The sequence below is a fragment of the Oryx dammah genome, unplaced genomic scaffold, assembly GCF_014754425.2.
Source record: "Oryx dammah isolate SB20612 unplaced genomic scaffold, SCBI_Odam_1.1 HiC_scaffold_22, whole genome shotgun sequence".
NCBI lineage: Eukaryota > Metazoa > Chordata > Mammalia > Artiodactyla > Bovidae > Oryx > Oryx dammah.
In genome coordinates, this window is record NW_024070206.1 from 15965612 (window position 1) to 15987648 (window position 22037).

The window sequence follows — 22037 nt, forward strand, 5'->3', positions numbered from 1 at the left end:
TTTATGACTCAATAATACTCCATTGTACGGATGAATGTTTTGTTTGTCCATTCGTCAGTTGGTAGGGATTTGGGTTGTTTTGAATAATGCAGATGCAGACATCCATGTATTATTTTTGTATGGATGTATTTAATATAATTGCTTTACAATGGTGTGTCAGTTTCTGCTGTACAACAATGTGAATCAGCCAGATGTATACACATATCCCCTCCCTCTTGAGCTTCCTCCCAAACACCATCCCACCCCTCTAGGTTATCATGGAGCACCGAGCTGAGCTCCTTCTGCTATACAGCAGCTTCCCACTAGCTATGTTTTACATATGGTAGTGTATACATCAGAGAAGGCAATGGCACCCCATTCCAGTACTGTTGCCTGGAAAATCCTATAGACAGAGGAGCCTGGTAGGCTGCAGTCCACGGGGTTGCAAGAGTCGGACACAATTGAGTGACTTCACTTTCACTTTTCACTTTCATGCATTGGAGAAGGAAAAGGCAACCACTTCAGTGTTCTTTCCTGGAGAATCCCAGGGACGGGGGAGCCTGGTGGGCTGCCATCTCTGGGGTTGCACAGAGTCGGACACGACTGAAGCGACTTAGCAGCAGCAGTGTACACACGTTGATGCCGCTCTCTCAACTCGTCCTACACTGAGTCCCCCCAACCCCGCCATGTCCACAAGTTTGTTCTCTATGTCTGCATCTCTGTTCCTGCCTTGACATGTGTTTTCATTTCTCGTGGATATACAGCTGGGACTTAATTTGCTGGATCATATGATAACTCAATATTTAGTCATTTGAGACCCTGCCAAACTGTTTTCCAAGATGATTGTACCATATTACAAGCCTACTATTAGTGTATGAGGGTTCCACATGCTCACCAACACTTGTCATTATCTGTCTCTTTTATTCTTCTTAGTGAGTATGAGACAGTATCTCATTGTGGTTTTGAGTTTTATTTTCCTGATAATCAATGATGTCAAGCATCTTTTCATGTGCTTATTGGACATTCATGTATATATATACACGCACACACACTGGAGAAATGTCTTTTCAAATCCTTTACCTATTTTTAATGGGGTTATTTGTCTTTTATTATTGAGCTGGGTTTTATAGATTCTGGATATAAGTCCCTTATCTGAAATATGATTTGCAAATATTTCCCCACATTCTGTAGATTGTCTACTCACTGTCTTGGTGGTGTCCTTTGAAACACAAAAGTTTTTGATTTTCAGGAAGTCCAATTTAACTATTTTTTTTCTTTTGTTGCTTGTGCTGTTGGTTTCATATCCAACAATCCTTCATCAAATCCAAGATCATGATTTGTCTCTAACTTTTCTTCTAAAAATTTTATAGTTTTCATTCATATCGAATGTTTTGATTTATTTTGAGTTAGTTTTTATATATAATGTGAGCTAAGGGTCTGACTTTATTTTTTGCATTTAATTGTCCCAGCAACATTTGTTAAAAACTGTTCTTTCCCCAAAATCATCTTTGGATGATTTTGGCTTTTTTGTTACCAGGCACTGTCCATCTTTATCTCCTGTTCTAACATCTATTTTGATAATACTGTAAACTTTCTTTTAAATCGTGCTTTTAAAAATTTTGCTTATTTACTTATTTTTATTTTGCTGTGCTGGGTCTTTGTTGCTGCACACCGGCTTTCTATAGTTGTGGTGAACAGGGAGGGGCTACTCTCTAGTTGCGGTGTGTTGTGGTTTGTTGTTCAGTCGCTCAGTCATGTCCAACTCTTTGTGACCCCATGGACTGCAGCATGCCAGGCTTCCCTGTCCTTCACTATCTCCCAGAACTTGCTCAAACTCATGTCCATTGTGTTAGTGATGCCATCCAACCATCTCATCCTCTGTCACCCGCTTCTCCTCCTGCCCTCAATCTTTCCCAGCATCAGGGTCTTTTCCAGTGAATTGACTCTTCGCATCAGGTGGCCAAAGTATTGGAGCTTCACCTTCAGCATCAGTCCTTCTAATGAATATTCAGGGTTGATTTCCTTTAGGATTGACTAGTTCGATCTCCCTATAGTCCAAGGGATTCTCGAGTCTTCTCCAGCACCACAATTCGAAAGCATCAATTCTTCGGTGCTTAGCCTTCTTTATGGTCTAACTCTCATATCCATACATGACTACTGGAAAAACCATAGCTTCAACTGTCTGGACGTATGTCACCAAAATGAAGTCTCTGCTTTTTAATACGCTGTCTAGGTGTGTCATAGCTTTTTTTCCAAGGAGCAAGTGTCTTAATTTCATGATTGCAGTCACCGTCTGGAGTGATTTTGGAGCACAAGAAAATAAAGTCTGTCACTGTTTTCATTTTTTTCCCCATCTACTTGCCATGCAGTGATGGGGGCTTCTCATTGAGGCGGCTTCTCTTGTTGTGGAGCACAGGCTCTAGGACACTTGGGCTTCGGTAGTTGCAATGTGTGGGCTCAGTAGTTACAGCTTGTGGGCTCAGGAGCTCAGACTCAGTAGTTGTGGCACACAGGCTTAGTTGCCCCACGGGCTTAGTTGCTCCACAGCATGTGGGATCTTCCCAGATCAGGAATAGAATGGGTGTCCCCTGCAAGGTGGATTCTTAACCACTGGATCACCAGGGAAGTTGTACTGTAAACTTTTAATTGCTGTTTACATGTATATATTTTCCATGATTTTACTTTTAATCTATCTGTATCTTTATATTTAAAGTGGGTTGGGACTTCCCTGCTGGTCCAGAGGCTAAGACTTCAAGCTTCCAATGCAGGAGGCCCAGGTTCAATCCCTGATCAGGGACCTAGATGCTACAGGCCGCAACTAAGGGCTTCCATGCTGAAGCTAGGACATGATGCAGCCATGTAGGTAAATAAATATTTTTAAAAGAATAGCATTTAACTGAGTCTTGGTTTTTTTTTTACTTAAGCTGAAAATCTTTTTATTTGGAGTATTTATATCATTTGCATTTAATGCAATTATTGATATGGCTGTGTGTAAATCTACCATCTTGCTTTCTATTTGTCTCTTCTTTTTATTTCCTGCCTTCTTTTGGGCTGAGCATTTTTTATGATTCCATGCTAACTCCATAACTGATGTACTAGTTACACCTCTTTTTGTTTTATAGCTATTGTTGTAGGAGTTTGCAAACTACTGTATGTGGGCCAAATCTGACTTGCCATCTGTCTTTGTAAATTAAGTTTTGTTGGAATACAGCCATTTCCATTTGTTTATGTATAGTCTATGGCTGCCTTTATGTTGGTATGGGTTTTGAGCTAATTCTCACCACCAAGGCAAATAATCTTCTGAGGACACTACTTGGTGTTCTGTGGAGCAGGAAGTAGCTCCACCCTGGCTCATAGGAACACAAGATAATCCGTCTTTTGCATGTTCCAGGAATTTTTCAGTCTGCTCCTTTCCAGTGGCTCCAGGTGATTTCCTATGTGTGCAAATCAGTTTAGACAAAGATTTGAATAAATACCTCTGCAGACCTGCAGAACCCTCTGATATTTTCTGACATTTTCCTTTGATTTTCTCAATTCTCATCTCTCTCTCTTCAACTAGGCAAGATCACCAGGCTGTGTGGGTTCTCCTTCTCGGAGCTATGAACTTGAAAACCCTGTCCATCACTAAGCTAGGTCTATTGCAAGGCTCACCTCGTTTCTTTCTCTTATGAATTAATGTCCTAGGCTTCTTTGCTACTCAATGTCTGAACACTATAGTTTCCTATTTTCGTTTATCTATTTAAGGCCATCTAGTCAGTGTGATCACTCTTATTTCAACATGGCCAAATGCAGAAATCTGTAATTTTTGATATATAGAATTTTCATCATTGCCAGTTCTAAATATTTTCTAATTTGCAATTTTTGATTCAGTTTTAGACTGTATTCCTTAAATTCTAAACATACAAGTTTTCAGTTATTTATCTAACTGCTTTGTATTGAGAGCATGCCGTGTATGGTTTCAGTCCTTTTGTAATGGCTGAGATTTCTTTTACTGACCACTATTTGGATGATTTTTGTAAATGTTCTGGAGGCACTTGAAAAGAACATGTACCTGTGGCAGTCTGTAACAGGATTCTTTATATATCCATTATCAAGTTTGTTAATTGTGCTGTTTAAATAGCCTGTATCCTTGCTATTTTTTTTTTTTTTTGCCTGTTCTATCAATTACTAAGAGAAGATGTAATCCATCTACTATGATTGTGAATCTACCTATCCTTACTTTTAAGACATTTTGTTCAAGTACATTAAATAACTGGAGGTGTTCTAAAAACCTATTCTTTCAATCTTTGTCTTTTATCTAAAACAATTTTCTTACTTACATGGAATATGGTTATTATCTATAAAATTATGTAGGTTTTAGGTTTCTTTTTGATTCTCATATTGTACATGTTTTGCTTTTTTCTCTGAACATAAATTTCAGGTGTTAAGTGTTAGTCGCTTAGTCATATCTGACTCTTTGTGACCCTTGGACTGTAGCCAGCTAGGCTCCTCTGTCCATGGGATTTTCCAGGCAAGAATACTGGAGTGGGTTGCCATTGCCTCCTCCAGGGGATCTTCCCAACCCAGAGATTGAACCCATGTCTCCTGTGTTTCCTGCACTGCAAGCAGATTCTTTACCTGCTGAGCCACCGAGGAAGCCAAAAAATAAATTTCAAATGTTACTTTTATCAACTAGCTGCTACAGCCAACAACCAGCCCCAAATTTAAAATAAGCTTCAAACAACAATCATTTATTATTTCGTATAATTCTACAGGTTGACTCTGTGAGCTTCCGGCCTGGGACAGCATGGTTGATCTATGCAGTCTGCTAATAGCACTGGACAGTATAAGACCTCATTCACATATCTGGCAGTTGGCAGCCTGGTGGTCTTGGGGTGGGAGCAGGGCTCAGCTGGAATTACCTTTCTTTGCTCATCCTCCAATAGTCCTGGATTCTTCACATGGTAGTCTCAGTAAGAGATGGCAAGCTCCAACACATAACAAGTTTTTAGTCCTTGGTTTTGTCCTATTTGCTATTTGCCTCAGTGGCCAAACAAACCAAAGGGCCAAACCAGATACAGCCGGTGAAGACAGACTCCACCTCTTGATGAGAGAAGTAGCGGGGTTAGAGTACAAAGGGGGAGAGCACAAGGGTGGGAGGGATTTTGGTGGTTATTTCCACAGCTGACCCATCAAGTCACCTTACCAAAAGCACTGCAGTTAAGAAACAAATGACAACCTTGGAAAATATTCACAACTCAAACTGTAAAACATTAATTTAGCTAACACACCAGAAGCACCCATAAACTGTTAAGAAACAGATGAAACAATCATACCTAAATGGCTAAAGGATATGGACAGTCTCCAAAAAAGGAAATACAAATGTCTTTTGCGTTATATTTAGCCACATATTTGTGGGAAAGGAGAGGGAAATTTTTAAGGTCAATTAGGTAATCTTTAAAAAACTAATTGATTCTTGATCCCATGGTACAAAATTTTTAAAAGTACAAAAGGTGCAAAGTGAAAAATCTCTCTTCTTTAGACTACATTTATCATGGTTTGATTTTATTTATAAGAGATGTTCCCATACAGGAAGTTTAAGTATTTCAAAACTTTCAAACATTTCAATCATTTTATTTATGGCTCCTGGATTTCAGTCATAAGTTTCTGACTCTGATTATTTAAAAATCAAAATATTAAAATTCCTCTATGATTTCTTTTACTATCTTAAAAAAATATTTAAATATTTGATCCCTTGAAATTATCCTGATATAAGGGGTAAAGTATAGATTTAGCACCATGTGTTAAATTATCCATCTCTCTATTACTGATTTAAAAGGTCATCTTTTTCATAAACCAAATTCCTGCATTTATTAACATTTGGAATTAAGCAGGTAAGTGGATCAGAAAAAACAATAGCAAATCCCAGCAGAAGGGGGCGTGGGAGGAACAAAACTGAAGCTGCAGAATCTTTCCCTTTCATTTAGCTGACCTCATGAGTGACTACATGATGACTGTCATGAGTTCACCTAAGAGAGCTACTGACAACATCGAAAACCAATGTTTCTTCATATGAAAACTATGCATTTGTACATAAAAATTCAATACACAACCAGACACCACTATTTCATCAATAATGACATTATTTCATCTAAGAACACAGAAATTAAGTTATAAGGAATGTCACAAGGAAAAAATTCTTTAAAGTCCTATTCAATCTACTTTGTTAAGAAAGGTGAAATTTATTTGGCTCTGGTCACAGTTCCATCATGTTTACTTTCTTTGTAAGTTCAGCTTCAATAGTATCCTAAAGGAAGAAAGAAACACCATAAATATTGTAACTAAGGACATAAAAAAAAGTGCTCTAACTTCTAAAGCTATTTAAAATACGGGAAACAAAAAGGAAAACCACTAAAGCAGAAATTTTAAAAAATATCATTATAAATGAGATTTTCCTTGCTCTTATATCTTTCCCACTTCCCACACTCCAAGTTTTCAGACTCCTAAAAAAACATCTAAGAAGGGGGAAAAAAGAACCCTTTAGAGAGGTGAATGACACGCTACATGAATAGATTTTCCTGACCTATACTCCTTAAGCAACGTACTTTCACAATGTCTCTCACATCGCTCTTTTCCAGTCTCACTGTCACTGTTCTCATTATTTCTCATCTGGCCTAAACAGGCCAACCTGTTTCTGCAATTTTCTTTCTCTATCCTCCAATCCACCTCATACACTGATTCCAGAAAAATCTTCCTAAATGACTGCCCTGATCAAAAAGCATAACCTTGATCACACTTCGATTTAGCTTAAAAGCAAGGCAACTCAGAGCAACTTTCAGTGGTCCCCTGCAGCAGCAGTCCCCAATCTTTCTGGCACTAGAGACCAGTGGAAGACATTCACGGAAGACGTTTTTTCCATGGACTGGAGGTGGGGGGATGGTTTGGGATGATCCAAGTGCATGACATTTACTGTGTACTTTATTTTTATTTTGTGGCAATCTCAGCATATTCTGCCTTGACTTTAGTTATGGTTGGCGTTCACACTCCTATGAGAATCGGATGCTGATGTGACGGGGGCAGAGCTCAGGAGGTAATGCGAGCGGCTGTAAATACACATGAAGCTTCTCTTGCTCACTCACTTGATGCTCACCTCCTGCTGTGAGGCCTGGTTCCTAACAGGCCATGGACCAGTCCTGGGGACCCCTGCCCTACAGGCTCTAAGTTCAACCTTCTTTATATTTAAGGCCCTTCACCTCCTAAACCAATTGACCTACTTCAGTCCTATCTTCCACTGCATACCCCTAAGCAGGCAGATTGCCTTACTTGCAAAAGCTTGGAAAAGTCCTCCATTCTTCAGCTCTTATGTTTTTGTTATTTCCTGACTTCCCTGGTGGCTCAGATGGTAAAGTGTCTGCCTACAATACGGGAGACCTGGGTTCAATCCCTGGGTCGGGAAGATCTCCTGGAGAAGGAAATGGCAACCCACTCCAGTACTCTTGCCTGGAAAATCCCATAGACGGAGGAGCCTGGTAGGCTGCAGTCCATGGGGTTGCAAAGAGTTGGACACAACTGAGCGATTTCACTTTCACTTTGTCTAGAATATTCTATGCCTCTCAACTCTCCTTTTCCATCCAGGAAAATCTATACAAAAATTTAAAAGACCACTATGTATTTTTTATTTAAAAAAATTACATATATGCCCCCCCACCAAAGTATTAAAAGAGGCATGGTAATGATATACCTCAAGTTTGGGACTGTGCTTTACCTTTACCTCTGAGTAGAAAGGAAAGAAAGAGGAGGAAGGGAGTTTTGGCTTTATCAGCATTTATTTTTTAAAGTCTGAAGGAAAAAAATGGAACTACTTACTAATTCTCGCTTTGCTTCTTCAATTTTTACCTGAGCAAGAGATGGATTCTTTTAAAGAAAAATAGAATAAGGAAAGGTTATATTGTCTCGGCTAGGAAACAAGGGGAAAAAAAATACAACAATCCTTTTCAAAAGGTAAAAAAACTTATAGAAAGTATATCCCAAGTACATACAATACTGAATTCAATACTTTCAACACAGACCCTTATACAACCTAAAACCCCAGAATTGCATTCTATAAGAATTTGGAGCTTATATTTTACTGAAAGAGAAGAAGGAGGAGGACCTAGGTCCTTAGACATGGACCCAGTATTTTCATGATCATTTAGTGCCCTTAGAGAAAGCTGGAGGAGATAAACTTTTTTTTTTTTAATTCATAAAAATAATTACCGGCATTAAATCTAAATAGGACTCCAATTTTTTCTTCAAAGGTACAGTCTGTCGTTTTAGTTCTGCCAATTTCTGAGGGTGAAAAAAAAAAAAACATACAGAATAATATTGACAATGCAATTAAACACTGCCTATTTCTGCAATAAAACATGACAAAGCATTAACACTAGGACATTTTAAATAATGTAACAAATAAAAGAGCTTCAAAGGTAAATGGATAACAAATGGACACAATCCTTACAAGATGTTAAAACAGGAAAGTAATACTCCCATTTATTAAGACTAATATGTTGTCTGGGAATACAAAATAATGTGATTAAGAGGCATCAGAACATCAGGAAACAAGAGTCTCAAACACATATTTATGAACTGTCAATTTTAGATTCCAAAAGTCAAAGTACCAAAAAATCTTAAGAATAAAACATAGAACAAATCTCCCCATTTCTCCCTCTTCCCGCGAAAATAGACAAAACTCTTATAGAACCTAAACCCCAGAATTGCATTGTATAGGAGTTGGGAGCCAGTATTTTACTGAAAGGGAAGAAAGATGAATATTTAGGTGGTTTAGCACATAATACCTCAATACACTTATTCAATAGATAAATCAATAATCATTGACTCCATCAAATAAAGAAAAAAACAAACAAATGTAAAAATATATATAGATAAACAAGTAATAAAGATATAAATACTGGTAAATGTAAAATACAGAGGTAAAGGAAAAGAAATCGGGTCAATAGTGAAAAAAGCTCTATAAAAAGAAACAAGCACATTGCGCACTGACATTTTAAAGGAAGCTAAGCTGGGTAAAGTAAGCGAACCTCTGAAAGTGCTACCAGTGACTGATGGGACAGAGAAGCATCCATTTCTCGGGCTGCAAGCTGCTCCTACAATGACAAAAAGGGAGTTCAGTTTAAAAAATTATTTTGCAAGTGACCATCATTAAATATTTTGAATATACAACATAGTAAAGACCTATGTAAAGAGCTATAACATAAAATAGAGCTTTTGTAAAAGCTACCAAAAAAAATCATAGGTGAAGAACAATACTTGCTTCTAAGCACTTTTATGTTGCATGTGAGTCATTTCAGACAGTCCGTGATTTGTGACAAGATGGTGACAATATGGGTGCAGGGCTTAAGAGCTTGAGCTTTGGGACCTGCATGTGAACTGAGATCTGCTGCTAGACGGCTGTGCAATGGTGATGGACAGGGAGGGCTAGCGTGCTGTGGTTCATGGGGTCGCAAAGACATGACTGAGCAATTGAACTGAACTGAACTGAACTATCTTCACAGGATCCTTGTCGTGAAAAGACAATAACAATACTGCCTAGCTGTGAGGATGAAAGCTGAAAAGAAGTCTGAAGAGAGCTGAATGTATTGAGTCTTTCATGCAAACCTCCGCAGTTCTAATTCCAGATCTGAACTCCTCCGACTTGGCTTTTAGGAAGTCCATGTTCTGAAGACGACTGTCAACTCTGGCCCTTTCCATACACAGATGTAACTCTGCCTTCTTGAGATCCCTTAAAAAGGAAAGTTGAGAACATTTTCTTCTTGGTGAAATTATCACGAAAAGCAAACTACTACTTCTTTGATTCAAAGAGTAGATAACATACTTGCTGGATTTTCTAGCTTAAATTTTATATCCCATGGAGAAGGAAATAGCAACCCACTCCAGTGTGCTTGCCTGGAGAATGCCAGGGATGGGGGAGCCTGGTGGGCTGCCATCCATGGGGTCGCACAGAGTCGGACACAACTGAAGCGACTTAGCAGCAGCAGCAGCATAGTTGCGTCTGGTTGGTGATTTTTTTTAAATTCATGCTGACAGTGTTTGTCTTTTCAATAGTATATTTATGTCATTCACAAAGAAATTACATAGTTTATATAGTAGTATTGATATCTACAATGTTCATTATAAGATGTATACAAGAATGCATAAGATAACAATGAAATAAAATTTTTGTAGGTGTCCCACAACTTGCAGGAGCCTTGTAGAAACTATTTAATATCTCAAAGTCCAATGTAAGCTTTGTTCAAGATTCATTAGCGAGAAGTATTTGTTTCTCCATTTTTCAAATTAATAATTTTCTTCTCTAATCTGCTTAGGAGATAATAAAGTTTCTATATTCTCTGCAATAGTCTAAAAAAAAAAAAAAAAAAAATTTTATATCCCAGACTGGCTACTACCGTGCATTCTTCCAGGTCATCTTTCTCTCCATGTTGCCATCTGGGATTTTTCTCAAGGAATACTGAATAACTTTAAGATTAATCTATGCTGATTATTCTTGGAGAAAGTAGATCAGCTGCTCAAAAAAGTGACTTAATGGATCTAAAGACAATTTGAATTATGGAGGTCACAAAGGCCTCTCTTCTAAATGTAACATGACAAGGTGCTTTGCATACACAGAGTCAATATTTATTGGATAAATTTACACAACATCATATTACTTGTGCATATACATACTCCTGCTTCACAGCATCTAACCTCTGGGGCCATAGGGACCTAAAGAAGAGCCAGAACATCAAGAGGGATACCAGAGTTCTAGTAAGAAAGGGCAATAAAATGGAACATGACTTTAAGTTGTACCATAGTTTGTGACACAGTGGTGGAAGGAGAGAGTGGGACAAGTTGAGACAACAGTACGGAAACATATACATTACCATGTGGAAAACAGACAGCACGTGAGAACTGGCTGTGTGACACGGCGAGCTCAACCCAGCGTTCTGTGACAACCCGAGGGATGGGATGGGATGGGAGATGGGACCAGGGGTTCAGGAGGGAGGGGACATATGTGCACCTGTGGCTGATTCGTGGTGATGTGTGGCAGAGGCCAACACAATACTGTAGAGCAACTGTGCTCCCATAATTGTATTTTGTTCTGTATTTCTCCATATTGTATAATTATAATCTTTGATAATTATTAGTTACTCAAGAACAGTTATGAGTATTGTTCAATTGTCATCACCAATAGAATGATACTCAGATGTATTATTTCTGTAAAACTCTGTAAGTAATAAAAAAAAAATTTTTTTTAATAGGGAAAAAAGAAACTACTATATAAAAGATAAAAGTATGTACCCAATCACTCCTATCTTCATCCAAGTCATTTTCTACTTAAAAACGCATTTTATCTTACCATTTCCTAATGTGTTGTTTTAAATTATATCTATTGGCCAAAACTAAATCTTACAATGTCGTTATTGCCTTTATAGTAAAAATTGTCACAACTTCAAACTAATTACTTACTCTCGCAGACGTTTTTCTAATACTAAAGTTGCTGTTAGATTTTTCTCAAGTTTTGCCAATTCAAGCTTGATTTCTTCATTTTTGGATTTGGTGCGAAAAAGATCAGAGGTCAAATCATTCACTGCAGGGATAAAACTAAAAGAAGAATCTGGTCATGTAAACGGACATTAAGGACAATGATTACAATTATTACTCACCTCTAAAAATAATTTTACTTCTATGTGAATTCTTCCTTAATCACGCTCTTTCATACCTCTGTACTATTTTATACACTGTTCTCATTGGAATACCCTTCCTCAACTGGCAAATTTCCTTAAAAACTATATTTATTCCCATTCTGGAATTCACTACCCCTTTCTCTGTGCTTTCTACATACAACTTGTACATTCCTATAATGTTGCAGCTGTCATACTATGTTATAATTTTACAAGTCCATCTCCTTCAATTTACCATGAGTGGAGACTGTCCTTGCTGGCATTCATTATTTTATTCACTTCATTTCTGCTTCCCCAGTGCCTACATAGATAGCTATACATTAATATATATATATATATGGAGGGAGGGAGGGAAGAAGAGAGGGGAACAGAGATATAGAGAGAACTATACATATATTTAGTATTTGGCATCTGCTGAATTGGCTTAATTCAAGTCAATTGATTGAATTAAGATTTCTACTGCTATATAGCTTATATGATCTCCTAGCTAAAACTCTTCTGCTTAAATATATATATATATACATATGTATGTATATATATTCCAAGCTTTTGCATTAGCAGTTAAACAGAACAGCTATACAGTTCTCTGATTATAATCTGTAATGGCAGTCCCTAGCTAAGATTCATCCAACAGGGATAGTCCTAGGACTCTGAAGTGGGGTTTGAAACCCAACTCTGTCATTTACTAGCTCAGAGAAATTATCTAACCCACCCCTCTGAGCCTCAGTTTCTTCTTAAGGTTGTTAGAAGAATAATGTCTTTATACAGGTAAAATGCCTGTCAGAAGGAAACCTACTCTATCCAATAGGGTAGGAACATGACTAAAAATCATTACACTCAACAGTAGGCAATTTAGCCTACTGCTTTTCTTACTGTTTAATGGGATAATCAGTCCTGAACATTCATTGGCAGGACTGATGCTGAAGATGAAGCTACAATCCTTTGGCCACCTGATGTGAAGAACTGACTCACTGGAAAAGACCCTCAAGTTGGGAAAGATTGAAGGTGGGAGGAGAAGGGGACGACAGAGGATGAGGTGGTTGGATGGCATCACCAGTTCGATGGATGTGAGTTTGACCAAGCTCTGGGAGTTGGTAATGGAAAGGGAAGCCTGGCATGCTGCAGTTTATGGGGTTACAGAGTCAGACATGACTGAGTGACTGAACCGACTGACTGAGGGGAATAATGTGATACCTAATCCCTTTCCAAAGATACACGAGAACCAACCTTCACAAACCTAATCCTGAAAGAAGAATACATTATAAATTTAACCAAGTTTATCTGAAATAATCAAACATACTCACTAGCAATGATAAGGAGTTGACTAAATTTAGTGTTTCTGCATCTATTTCCTATATAATTATAAACATAAAATTATTTCCTATAATTTCTTATATTACCCTGAGATACAAAAGCTCCTTAGGTTAACACCTCATAGCATATATGACTGCAGAAATGAAAACAATCACAAGTATTACCTAGCTAAAGAGGTATCCTTTGTTTCAAGGGCCACTGCACTGTCAACCAAAGCATTCAGATACCTGGAACCAGTGCTGGAGAGACTGGCAGGGGAAAAATTCACACTCTCCATGAGAAGGTCTTGAAGATGCTTGGCTGAAAAGAAATAAGAGTTCTATGGTGACTAAGATCTTTGTTTTGCTTTATTTAAATTTTTCAACAGCTTTATTGCAATCACCCACCTAAAACATATAATTCAATGGCTTTTACTATATTCAGAGTTGTGTACCCATCCTTGTAGGTGTGAAGTGGAATGTGGTTTTGGTTTGCATTTTCCTGATGGTTACTGATGCTGTGCTTACTGGCAGTCCCTCATCATATATATGGTTCGCAAATATTTTCTCCCATTCTGTGTGTTGTCTTCTCATTTACTTGATGATGAGAAGAAAAAAATTTTGAGATCAAAAGTTTTTAATTTTGATGATTTCCAGTTTGCCTACATTTTTTTTCTTTTGCTGCTGCTGTTTTTGGTATCATAGCTAAGAAACCATAGCCAAATCCAAAGCATGAAGATGTACATCTATGCTGTCTTCTGAGTTTTAGATTTAGCTCTTACTTTTAGGTTTTTTATTCATTTTGAGTTAGTTCTTGTTTTTTTTTAAACTCTTTTTTTAAAAACTCATATATATATATATGTATGTATTTATTCATTTATTTGGCTGCATCCGGTCTCAGTGGCAGCACTCGGGATCTTCACTGCTCCAGAGCATCTGGACTTCAACATTTGTAGCACACAGGCTCTCTAGTTGTGGTGCTCGGGCATAGCTGGCCGGTGGCATGTGGGATCTTAGTTCCCTGACCAGGGATTGAACCTGTGTCTCCTGCATTGCAAGGCAGATTCTTAACCACTGGACCACACAGAAGTCCATTAAGTTCATTCTTATATATATTATGAGGCAGGGTCCAACTTCATTCTTCTACACGTGGATATTCAGCCATCCCAGCCCTACTCAGCAGACACCAACTTATAGTTGTTGTTGCTCAGTCGCTCAGTCATGTCTGACTCTTTGCAACTCCATGGACTGCTGCATACCAGGCTTCCCTGTCCATCACCAACTCCCAGAGCTTGCTCAAACTCACGTCCATGAATTGATGATGCCATACAACCATCTCTGCCTCTGTCACCCCCTTCTCCTGCCCTCAATCTTTCCCAGCATCAGGGTCTTTTCCAATAAGTCAGCTCTTCACATCAGGGGACCAAAGTATTGGAACTTCAGCTTCAGCATCAGTCCTTCCTATGAATATTCAGGGTTAATTTCCTTTAGGATTGACTGGTATGATCTCTTTGCTGTCTAAGGGACTCTCAGGAGTCTCTCCTCTAGCACCACAGTTCGAAGCATCAATTCTTCGGCCCTCAGCTTTCCTTATGGTTCAACTCTCACATCCACATGATTACAAGAAAAACCATAACTTTGACTATACAGACCTTTCCCTTTGTCAGAAAAGTGATGTCTCTGCTTTTTAATATGGTGTCTAGGTGTGTCATAGCTTTTCTTCCAAGGAGCAAGTGTCTTTTAATTTCATGACTGCAGTCACAGTCTGCAGTGATTTTGGAGCCCAAGAAAATAGTTTGTCACTGTTTCTACTTTCTCCCCACCTGTTTGCCATGAAGTGATGGATGCTATGATCTTAGCTTTTTAAATCTTGAGTTTTAAGCCAGTTTTTTCACTTTTTCACCTTCATCAAGAGGCTCTTAGCTCTTCTTCATTTTCTGCCATAAAAGTGGTGTTTTCTGCATATCTGAGATTATTGATATTTCTCCCAGCAGTCTTGATTGCAGCTTGTGCTTCATCCAGCCCAGTATTTCACATGACGTACTCTGCATACAAGTTAAATAAGCAGGGTGACAACATACAGCCTTGACATACTCCTTTCCCAATTTTGAACCAGTCTGTTGTTCCATGTCTGGTTCTAACTGTTACTTCTTGACCTGCATACAGGTTTCTCAAGAGGCAGGTAAGGTGGTCTGGTATTCCGATCTCTTTAAGGGTTTTTCATAGTTTGTTGTGATCCACACAGTCAAAAGCTTTAGCATAATCAGTGAAGCAGAAGTAGATGTTTATTGGATAATTTAGTATGGAAAATTGTGTCAAAATTTTGTATATATTAGTAGAAATATTTGCAATTTAATACGTCACCCTAAAAGGTGCTTTAGGACAGACATAAATAATCTTCACTTTTAAAATCCTTAGAATTTTTGTTACATATTAGTATAGACCAAAAAAATAGCTTTTGCAAAATAAGATTTTTCTGGACTCAAAGCCCCTTTCTTCATACTGTATTTTATTTATTTTTTAAAATTAATTTATTTTAATTGGAGGCTAATTACTTTACAATATTGTAGTGGGTTATTGCCATACATTGACATGAATCGGCCATGGGTGTACATACTGTATTTTAATAACTACTAAAATAATACTTCTCTGGTCCACCTGCCAATGTAGCGGACATGGATACCATTCCTGGTCTGGGAAGATTCCACATGCCGTGGGGCAACTAAGCTTCTGCATCACAACTACAGAGCCTGCACGTCCTGGAGCCCATGCTCCACAAGAGAAGCCAGCACAGTGAAAAGCCCATGCGCCACACCTAGAGAGTAGTCCCTGCTCACCAGCAAGACCCAGGGCAGCCATAAATAAACAGATTAATTAAAAACCACAGGTATCTTAGATGCTTCTTGGAAGAAAAGCTATGACCAACCTAGACAGCATATTAAAAAGCAGAGACATTACGCTGCTGACAAAGGTCCATCTAGTCAAAGCTATGGTTTTTCCAGTAGTCATGTATGGATATGAAAGTTGGACTATAACAAAAGCTGAGCGCCAAAGAATTGATGCTTTTGAACTGTGGTGTTGGAGAAGACTCTTGAGAGTCCCTTGGACTGCAAGGAGATCAAACCAGTCAAGCCTAAAGGAAATCAGTCCTGAATGTCCATTGGAAGGATGGATGCTAAAGCTGAAACTCCAATCCTCTGGCCACCTGATGCAAAGAACTAACTCATTTGAAAAGACCCTGATGCTGGGAAAGATTGAAGGCGGGAGGAGAAGGGAATGTCAGAGGATGAGATGGTTGGATGGCATCACCGACTTGATGGACATGAGTTTGAGCAAGCTCTGGGAGTTGGTGATGGACAGGGAAGACTGGTATGCTGCAGTCCATGGGGTCGCAAAGGCTGGACACGACTGAGTGACTGAACTGAACTGAACTGATCTTTTTTGTTTTTGATTTTTTTTTTTTAACTGATCTTATATGTCAGGCTAGTGAGTTTAGACTTGTATTTTAGGGGTCAGTGTTTTACCATCAGAGTACCAATAAAATATACTATAATGACACTTATAACATATCGTTATTGTTCTTTAGTCACTTAGTTGTGTCCGACTCTTTGCAATCCCATGGACTGTAGCCCGCCAGGCTCCTCTGTCCATGGGATTTCCTATGCAAGAATACTGGAGTGGGTTGCCATTTCCTCCTCCGGGGGATCTTTCCGACCCAGGGATCTAACCCGTGTCTCCAGCATTGGCAGGCAGATTCTTTACTGCTGAGCTACCAGGCAAGCCCTGTAATATATTAGGTTGCTATAACAACACAGTTTAAGACAAGTCTGGGTAAAATAAAGAAGCAATGCTAAAAAGCTGTCTACACTAAATCAATCTTGTATACTCTACTGTGAGGGCTTTCCAGGTGGCACTAGTAATAAAGACTCCTGCTAATGCAGGAGACATAATGAGATGTGGGTTTGATCCCCAGGTTAGGAAGATCTCCTGGAGGAGGGCATGCAACTCCCTCCAGTATTCTTACCTGGAGAATCCCACGGACAGAGGAGCCTGGCGGGCTACAGTCCATAGGGTCACAAAGAGTTGGACATGACTGAAGGGACTTAGCAGGCATGCATACTTTACTCTTTTAAAATCTGGTTACCTCTAGGTAGTATCTCATTCAAAATTCTATAATTGATCTCACCTTCTGATTCATATTCCTTTGCTTTCTGTTTCAAGTCCTCTGTTACCAGGTAGACATCCCTGTCTCGGACCCTGTTGCGTTCTGAAAGGTTATATAAAATCTCTGTTGTCCGAGCATTCACCTCATATTGTGGAATGGGATGATCTCCAAATATTTTTTTCAGCCATGCAGCGACCTAACCATTACAAGGGACATAAATTTAATAATCCTTGTTTATTTCAATGGCATGAAGCAAATAAGACCAAGTCAAGTAATGATCAATAGCAAACAAAATGCTTTCTATGAATATTCTGGCATCCTACTTACTTCACATCCTAATTTGTCTTTAGGGAGAGAGATACCAGATGTCAGGAGATTAAAAAGTGAGCAGGCACAGCACAATCAACAAAATTACCAGAAAACAATCTGTTCTTCCCCAAAGCTACGAAAGCAGTACTAGGCAAGTATTTTCATAGGAAGCTCAATATGCAAGTGCTAACCATTATTATGGGCTCGAAGTCTGAAAAAAGAGTTGTCTCCAACACATCACAAGTCCCTCAGAGCCAGAAAGCTCCTAGAGTTGGGATGTGAGATGCGGAAAACAGGTTGTGTGTGCTAAGTCGCTTCAGTCCTGTCCGCCTCTTTGAGACCCCATGGACTGTAGCCCTCCAGGCGCCTCTGTCCATGGGATTCTCCAGGCACGAACACTGGAGTGGGTGCCATGCCCTCCTCCAGGCGATCTTCCCGACCCAGGGATCGAAGCCGTGTCTCTTAGACCTCCTGCATTGGCAGGCCGGTTCTTTACCACTTGGTTAAGAGTGATAAATCTAGTAAAAAGCAGCGGCGAACGGCGAGGCCTGATTGGAAGCTGAGTTTGGGATCAGAAGTCCCCCTCCAGTGTCCAGGGACAGGTTTCACACAAGAGGGCTCCTCAACCCCTCTCCAAGCCTGAGTCCCAACAGGGAAGGCCGGGAAAAGAAGGGAAACTCCCTTTTCAGCGTTGGGGTGGGGCTGGGGGGCAGACGGCGGAGCTCACAGATGGTGAAAGCCGGCCTAAAAATGGATCATTAGAGAAACAGTAAAAGTGGCTTGCCCAGGAGATCCGCCGGCGGGGCGGGTGTGTCAAAGACGCGGTTTCCCGGAGGCCGCCCAAACCCCAGCTCCCGCCCCATCACCTGCGCCTCTTTCTCCTCTAGAGCTTCCATCGCCACCAGTCCCGCCACTTCTCCAGCAGCTCCTCGCGGAAGAAGCGCACCGCTTGCTCTGACGGCCCCGCCCACACACCGTTGGGCCCACCCCCTTCGGGATCCGGGATTTGTGGGAGTTGTAGTTTTTACTAGGACTTCAGGGCGCGGAGCTCTTGAAGGAGGCTGGTCTAAGTGTTCAGCCCTGCAAGCCCTTGTTCCCTTGCGGCTTTCTTCGCTCTCCATGGTTATCACCTCCAGGAGAAGTAAGGCCGCATGGAACCAGGCTGTGTTTTCTTTCTTTTATATTTTTATATCTCACTTGAATCACTCATCTTAAAAAACAACAACAACAACAACAACCTGGAACTTGTTTTTTGATAGCAGATGTTTATTTCTTCCTCACTTAAAGTTTTAATTTTACCTTGGCAATATGAGCTGGGGCAGTCTCACTCTTTTTATCCCTTAGTTTCCACTACTAAAGAGCTAAATGTGCTGGAAACTGTTTTTAAAAGTTTTACAGCATACAACTCCTGCACTGTCATTGCCACTCAGCCATTCTTTCATTCATTTCTTTGCCTTTCCTAAAGTTCTCTCCTCCTTCCATCACTCTGTAGTTAACACCTTGAGAGGCTCTTTATATTTCTATGGTAATGTATAGTTTTCTGTGTTTTCCTATTTGTGTTTCATTCTTACAGGAACCCTGCAAAGTAGATGGGCACACATTATTTTACCTATTTTCACATTAAAACCACACGCATGGAGTATATGGCTTGACCAAGATTAGGTGGTGGACCTGGAATCTGACCATGGTGTTCTGACTCCAACTGGGTGTTTCAGCCTCCTCAGGTCACACCATACTGCTGTGCACAACCTCCTGTAGTATACTATCACATTAGGATAAATAGGCCATGTACTCAACTTTCTGTGGTGGCGGTGGTGTTCAGTCGCTGAGCTGTGTCTTACTCTTTGCGACCCCATGGACTGCAGCACCCCAGGCTACTCTGTCCTTCACTATCTCCTGGAGTTTGCTCAAACTGTGTGCATTGAGTCGGTGATGCTATCTAACCATCTTACCCTCTGCTGCCTCCTTCTCCTTTTGCTTTCAGTCTTCCTGTGACAGGTTTCAATATCAAATTGTGGATCACTTAGCACCAAATATCTTTCTCTTAAGTAATATGCATATTTTAAATGATTAAACTTCTCAGTGAAATTTTAGTAAGTAGCCTATATCATATTGTGTGGCTTTCTTATTTTTTTCTTTTTTATTTCAGTCATATATGTATCTGCTCATTTACTAAATTCCAGATAACGGTAGGGAAGTTATCTTTATGCCCTTTTTCCACTTTCATCACTACAAATTTTACAAAATATCCTTGAACTTTATTTTTACAAACCCAAATTTTACCTATTCTTACCCCTAATTCCCAGGAGGACTGTCATATTTACTCAAGGCTCACCTTGAAAAGGAAGTAAGATATTAGATAAAGGAATGGGTGATCATATATTTGCAAACTGTTTTAGGACATGACTGTTTTTAACCCAGATATTCATATGCCCAACCCAAATTAAGATTTGGGGTATAAGCCAGAATTTGGTGAATGAAGCTAAAAGATCCTTCTCAAAACAGCTACAAGTAAAGTTAATGTAAATACTCTCCACTATCATAAAATGCCATAAAATGGCACAGTGGTAAAAAAAAAAAAAAATCCACCTGCCAATGCAGGAGACGCAAAAGACACGGGGTTTGATCCCTGGGTTGGGAAGATCCCAGGGTCGGGAAGATTCCCAGGTTGGGAAGATACCCTGGAGGAGGAAATGACAACCCATTCCAGTATTCTTGCTTGGAACAATTCCACGGACAGAGGAGCCTGGTGGGATACAGGCCATGGGGTTGCAGTCCGATAGGACTGAACAAGCATCACAAAATACCTAACATTTTCCTTCCCAACCCAAATTCTGCACATTTCACAATTATCTCAGTATCTCTCTCTCTCTCCCTTCACACACACACACACACACACACACACAATCTCCTTGGGGGGAGCAAAAGTCCTGCCCTGATTTCATCAGGTAGGTATAGAAAGTTATTTTCATCATAGCCATTTTACTTCAAATGAAAAAGTAGTGTCTATACTATCATGAAAATAGCTACTTTTAAAGGAAAAATTGAGCCCTAGCTCATTCTGGAGTGATTCTGCACCATTCTTCCCAGGATTAGCAACCACTCTATTCGAATTTTTCCTTGTTAAACATTTTAATGTTAAACATTGCCCTAATTGGCGGGTATAATTCTTTCAGATCGAATCTAAAAGAACTACGATTCTTCAATTTGAGTGCTTATCACAGTGAGGGTGCTTTTCAAACATTCAGCTTGCCCCCAGTTTTTGACTCAGTCTCTGGGGGTGTGGCTAGAGATCTGAAGATTCAGTTCAGTTCATTTCAGCCGCTCAGTCATGTACGACTCTTTGCGACCCCATGAATTGTAGCATGCTAGGCCTCCCTGTCCATCACCAACTCCTGGAGTTCACTCAAACTCATGTCCATCGAGTTGGTGATGTCATCCAGCCATCTCATCCTCTGTCATCCCCTTCTCTTCTTGCCCCCAATCCCTCCCAGCAACAGAGTCTTTTCCAATGAGTCAACACTTCGCACGAAGTGAAGTGGCCAAAGTATTGGAGTTTCAGCTTTAGCATCATTCCTTGCAAAGAAATCCCAGGACTGATTTCCTTTAGAATGGACTGGTTGGATCTCCTTGCAGTCCAAGGGACTCTCAAGAGTATTCTCCAACACCACAGTTCAAAAGCATCAATTCTTTGGCACTCAGCTTTCTTCACAGTCCAACTTTCACATCCATATGTGACCACTGGAAAAACCATAGCCTTGACTAGATGGACCTTTGTTGACAAAGTAATGTCTCTGCTTTTGAATATGCTGTCTAGGTTGGTCATAACTTTCCTTCCAAGGAGTAAGCGTCTTTTAATTTCATGGCTGCAGTCACCATCTGCAGTGATTTTGGAGCCCCCAAAAATAAAGTCTGATACTGTTTCCACTGTTTCCCCATCTATTTGCCATGAAGTGATGGGACCGGATGCCATGATCTTCATTTTCTGAATGTTGAACTCTAAGCCAACTTTTTCACTCTCCTCTTTCACTTTCATCAAGAGGTGTTTTAGTTCCTGTTCACTTGCTGCCATAAGGGTGGTGTCATCTGCATATCTGAGGTTATTGATATTTCTCCCAGCAATCTTGATCCCAGCTTGTGCTTCATCCAGCCCAGTGTTTCACATGATGTACTCTGCATAGAAGTTAAATAAGCAGGGTGACAATATACAGCCTTGACATACTCCTTTTCCTATTTGGAACCAGTCTGTTGTTCCACGTCCAGTTCTAACTGTTGCTTCCTGACCTGCATATAGGTTTCTCAAGAGGCAGGTCAGGTGGTCTGGTATTCCCATCTCTTTCAGAATTTTCCACAGTTTATTGTGAGCCACACAGTCAAAGGCTGTGGCATAGTCAAAAAAACAGAAATAGATGTTTTTCTGGAACTCTTGCTTTTTCGATGATCCAGTGGATGTTGGCAATTTGACCTCTGGTTCCTCTGCCTTTTCTAAAACCAGCTTGAACATCTGGAAGTTCACGGTTCACTATTGCTGAAGCCTGGCTTGGAGAATTTTGAGCATTACTTTACTAGCGTGTGAGATGAGTGCTATTGTGCGGT

The 22037-nt window shown here is 39.8% G+C and overlaps 1 protein-coding gene across 2 annotated transcripts; it reads right to left on the minus strand.

Annotated features, from left to right (window-relative positions):
- Positions 1-4115: 4115 nt before the first annotated feature.
- Positions 4116-18415, minus strand: HAUS1 (HAUS augmin like complex subunit 1). Of its 2 annotated transcripts, XM_040264559.1 has the most exons (9): positions 18308-18415; positions 17154-17328; positions 13154-13289; positions 11461-11595; positions 9613-9736; positions 9036-9101; positions 8215-8286; positions 7825-7872; positions 4116-6265 (listed from the first exon to the last, which is right to left on the minus strand). In XM_040264559.1, exons 1-9 carry the CDS (start codon positions 18335-18337, stop codon positions 6215-6217), a joined length of 837 nt encoding a protein of 278 aa, XP_040120493.1. In that variant the 5' UTR covers positions 18338-18415; the 3' UTR covers positions 4116-6214. The 2 variants fall into 2 exon arrangements, with proteins under 2 accessions (XP_040120493.1, XP_040120494.1); XM_040264560.1 differs by lacking the exon at positions 11461-11595 and having other exon boundaries at positions 18308-18391.
- Positions 18416-22037: the final 3622 nt, after the last annotated feature.

Coding starts and splice junctions, on each gene's coding strand:
- HAUS1 (XM_040264559.1), bottom strand. CDS start 18,337: ATGGAAGCTCTAGAGGAGAAAGAGGCGCAG. Junction 17,329..18,307: donor TAGAGGAGAAAGAGGCGCAG/GTGATGGGGCGG, acceptor TGTAATGGTTAG/GTCGCTGCATGGCTGAAAAA. Junction 9,102..9,612: donor CTGGAATTAGAACTGCGGAG/GTTTGCATGAAA, acceptor TTGTCATTGTAG/GAGCAGCTTGCAGCCCGAGA.